At 55.7% G+C, this 3,253-nt stretch overlaps 1 protein-coding gene across 1 annotated transcript in view; it reads right to left on the minus strand.

Annotated features, from left to right (window-relative positions):
• Nucleotides 1-984: 984 nt before the first annotated feature.
• The window catches only part of prrt4b (proline rich transmembrane protein 4b), a gene marked incomplete at both ends in the record, with an annotated part of 18,485 nt that continues 16,216 nt past the window's right edge, over nucleotides 985-3,253 (minus strand). The window contains one exon of the mRNA XM_080538253.1: nucleotides 985-3,113. Coding sequence (XP_080394379.1) covers nucleotides 985-3,113 — 2,129 coding nt within the window. The remainder of the gene's footprint in view (nucleotides 3,114-3,253) is intronic.

Raw genomic sequence — 3,253 nt, forward strand, 5'->3', positions numbered from 1 at the left:
TGTGTGTGGACTTGTGGATTATTGACCTCGACTTATCACGGTTGAACTACTACAAAGGACCACAATGATGCAAGTTTAGATAATGTAGTTGAAGACTTTATTTGAGATGCACTGCAATAATATTACATATGGTACATAATATGAGCAAACATACAACACACTAGAAATATAGAAAAGGTTTATTTTTATTTAATGACTCGAGTAAAGAGTGAATGACAGTTTCTTTAACAGATAAATAAATTGGTAAGCTTTTCATATAAATTCTGCGCTGCTTGCAGAGGAATGACAGTACTATGTGTCCTATAGAGTAGGAACAGGAATGGCACCCTATCACTAGAGGGCGCTGCCACTCTGCTACAGTGTTGCTGTTTGTTAAATCAAGCTTTCCTGTTGCATGGATCTTAATGCACTCTAAAAATGTCGCTTGACTGACGAAAGGAATATTACATATATTTTACTGCTGTGACACGATTTCATTTAATTGACATTAAATGATAAGCTTACTCTGTTCTAACTGAATATACATGTTGAAAGATTTCAGTAGTCTTGTTTAATAAGTGCTTATTTCAATCACAGTATTATTTATTTTTAATGCAAAACGTTTTGTACAAATTCTTTTATTTCCTTTCCTCTATCCAAATTCACACAGAAACCCATAACTTAATGAGAGTATCAAACTTCCATCATCCCGTCGTAGCAAATATGAAAAAATGTCACTTACAAATTTCCCCCTTGGCTTGTGGCATTCTGTGGCACTTATAAAACACCTTCAGTAACAATCTTGCAGCCTTCTTCCTGTGTTCAGTTTCAAACAAGTTAATTTACTTGAGTAAACTCAGAAACCCACATTTGGCACCGTTTAACCTTCCTCAACAACGAAGGCAAGCCTTCAGCGTCAAACTAACTGTAGTGACGCCATCTTACTCTATTCCCTCAGTCAAAACAACAATGTCAGGACAGCCTCCTCACAACCTCAGGTAACCCCTACAGGTCTATAGTCTCGCTGCAAATGCTCAGCGCATCTATCTGTCTGCAGACACTGATGAACTCATCCTGCACAGACCGGTCCGCCTCCGACGACATATCCAGGTCCAGGCTCTCTTGCGAAGCCGACCCCAGCGTGTGATAGCGTCTCTGCGGTTGCGACCCCTGGTGGTGGGCGGAGGAGGGTGCGACGCGGCCCGAGCCGCCGCCGCTGTGATTGGACGACGGTTGGCCGCCGTGTCCCTCTGGGCTGGAGCAGAGGACCAGAGAAGACCCCCCCCCTATAGAGGGTCTGTACAGGGAGCAGGACGAGGAGCTGCCCCTCCAGCGCTCGGGAGACGAGCAGCTGGAGGAGGAAGAGGACAGGGAGGGGGAGGGCGGGGAGGTGGGAGGCGCACCGAGACCAGGGACTAACCCTGGAAGGGGGAGTAAGGGTGCAGGCTGGGAGGGGACGATCTCCACACAGGAGGAGGTCCGGTATAGGCCGGGGTCGGCCGAGAAGGTCTCTCCGAAAAGCTCTTGGCTGCTGTCGGGGAACGCGTTGGGAGTGTTGATGGAAAGGTCGCTGCAGCGGAAGGGCCTGGACGGGCTAAAGAGGCTCATGGGAAACAGGGCCTCGCTGAAGAGCGCCTCGTCGATGCTCCGACGCAGGTTGATGGGCGAGGGGGGTCGGAGGTCGGCCGTGGAGTCGCTGGTGAAGGAAGACCCCCCGGACGGCGCGCCTCCTCCTCCTCCCCCTCCCCCGTCCTCGGGCTTGCCGGAGCCGGGCAGGTCCGACTCCGGGTCCAGGTCTCGGTAGGCCAAGGCCCGGTTGCTGTGGTAGAGGAGGTCCAGGCCGTTCAGGCTGCCGCCCAGCCTCTCGTCCACCAGCGTGTAGAGGGGCAAGCACTCTGTCTCCCCGTGCCCGATGCTGTCGCAGATAGCCAGCTTCTCCTGCTGGCTCAAGGTCCACTGGTAGCTCCCCGGTATGATGGGCGACTTGGCCGCTAGCAGCTCTGTCCAGCAGCTACCGGGCTGGGGGAGGTGGTCCGAGCAGTAGACCGGCTGGGCCACGACCAGGGCCAAGGTGAGACAGACCCCGACCTCGCACACCCGGCAGCTGAACTGGAAGGCCCACCAGGGCCAAGGGCGGAAGACGTCGGCCCCGCCGGCGAGACCCAGAGCGTGGAGCATGGCGTACAGCTGCAGGCCGGCGCAGGTCAGGGAGAACAACGCCGAGAGGCACACGGTGGCGGCGGCGCGGTTCCAGTCCCTGCTCTCGGCGAAGGGGCAGCGGTTGTAGCGTTCGGCCGGCGTGGGCGACGTGTTGTTCAGGTGGTAGATGTGCTTGGAGTCCGCCCGCACGTAGCAGTAGAACACGAAATAGGCGGCGGACAGGAACGAAGCCAGTGCCACGAACGCCCCCCGCGAGACGAGCGAGAGGAAGAGGCAGAACGGCGCCCTCCTCTGGTAGAGCCTCAGTAGTGTAACGGGACCGAACGCCGCCGCGAAGTGCAGCAGCACCAGGCAGGCCAGGAAACACGGCCTCTGGAACGCGGAGTAGGACAACTGCATCCTGGAGCGCATGGAGAGCAGGAGGAACACCAGGCCGAAAGCCGCGGTCAGGCAGGGGAACGGGGCTTCGTAGAGCAGGAGGGAGGCCTCCGCGGAGGGCAGCCGGTCCCCGTGGCCGTAGGCGTCGTAGAGGAGGGAGAAGGCCCGGGTGCAGCCGGCTGTCAGGAGGAAGAGGCTGACCAGGGCGAAGTAGCCACAGCCGGAGGGGCATCTGAGGGGCAGGCACAGCAGGTTGAGCGCGGAAGCCAGGCTCACCATGGCGAAGACGGAGCCCAGGCCGTAGATGTGCGCCTCCCAGGCTAGTCCCCAGGCCGCCATGGCGCTGTTCCAGTCGGAGTGCAGGGGAGCGAACATCGGCGGGGCCGCCGGGATCAGGAAGGGGTCGTTCGATTGGTTGTTGTTGGAGGTGGTGGTGGTGTTGTCAGTGGGAATGAGGAGGTCACTGGAAGGAGGAGTTGGTGTCCATGGGTAAGAGGGGTGGCAGATTCCGGTACGTTCCTGATTGCAGTCTGGGAGGAAGGTGCCGCCGCTGCCTGTCGGGTTGGACAGCCAGTCGTCTGTGTCCACGAAAATACCTGGAAAAACAACATGGAAAATTAATGAGAGGAATTCAATTTTGATCCTATGCAATTTTTATCTGTTCTAAAAAGCAATTTGTTACGGTGTGGTTTAACATGTGGCGGGCCGGCCATGAGAACGAATGAATGATTTATCA

The sequence above is a fragment of the Nansenia antarctica genome (genome assembly GCF_963989245.1).
Source record: "Nansenia antarctica genome assembly, chromosome: 8".
NCBI lineage: Eukaryota > Metazoa > Chordata > Actinopteri > Argentiniformes > Microstomatidae > Nansenia > Nansenia antarctica.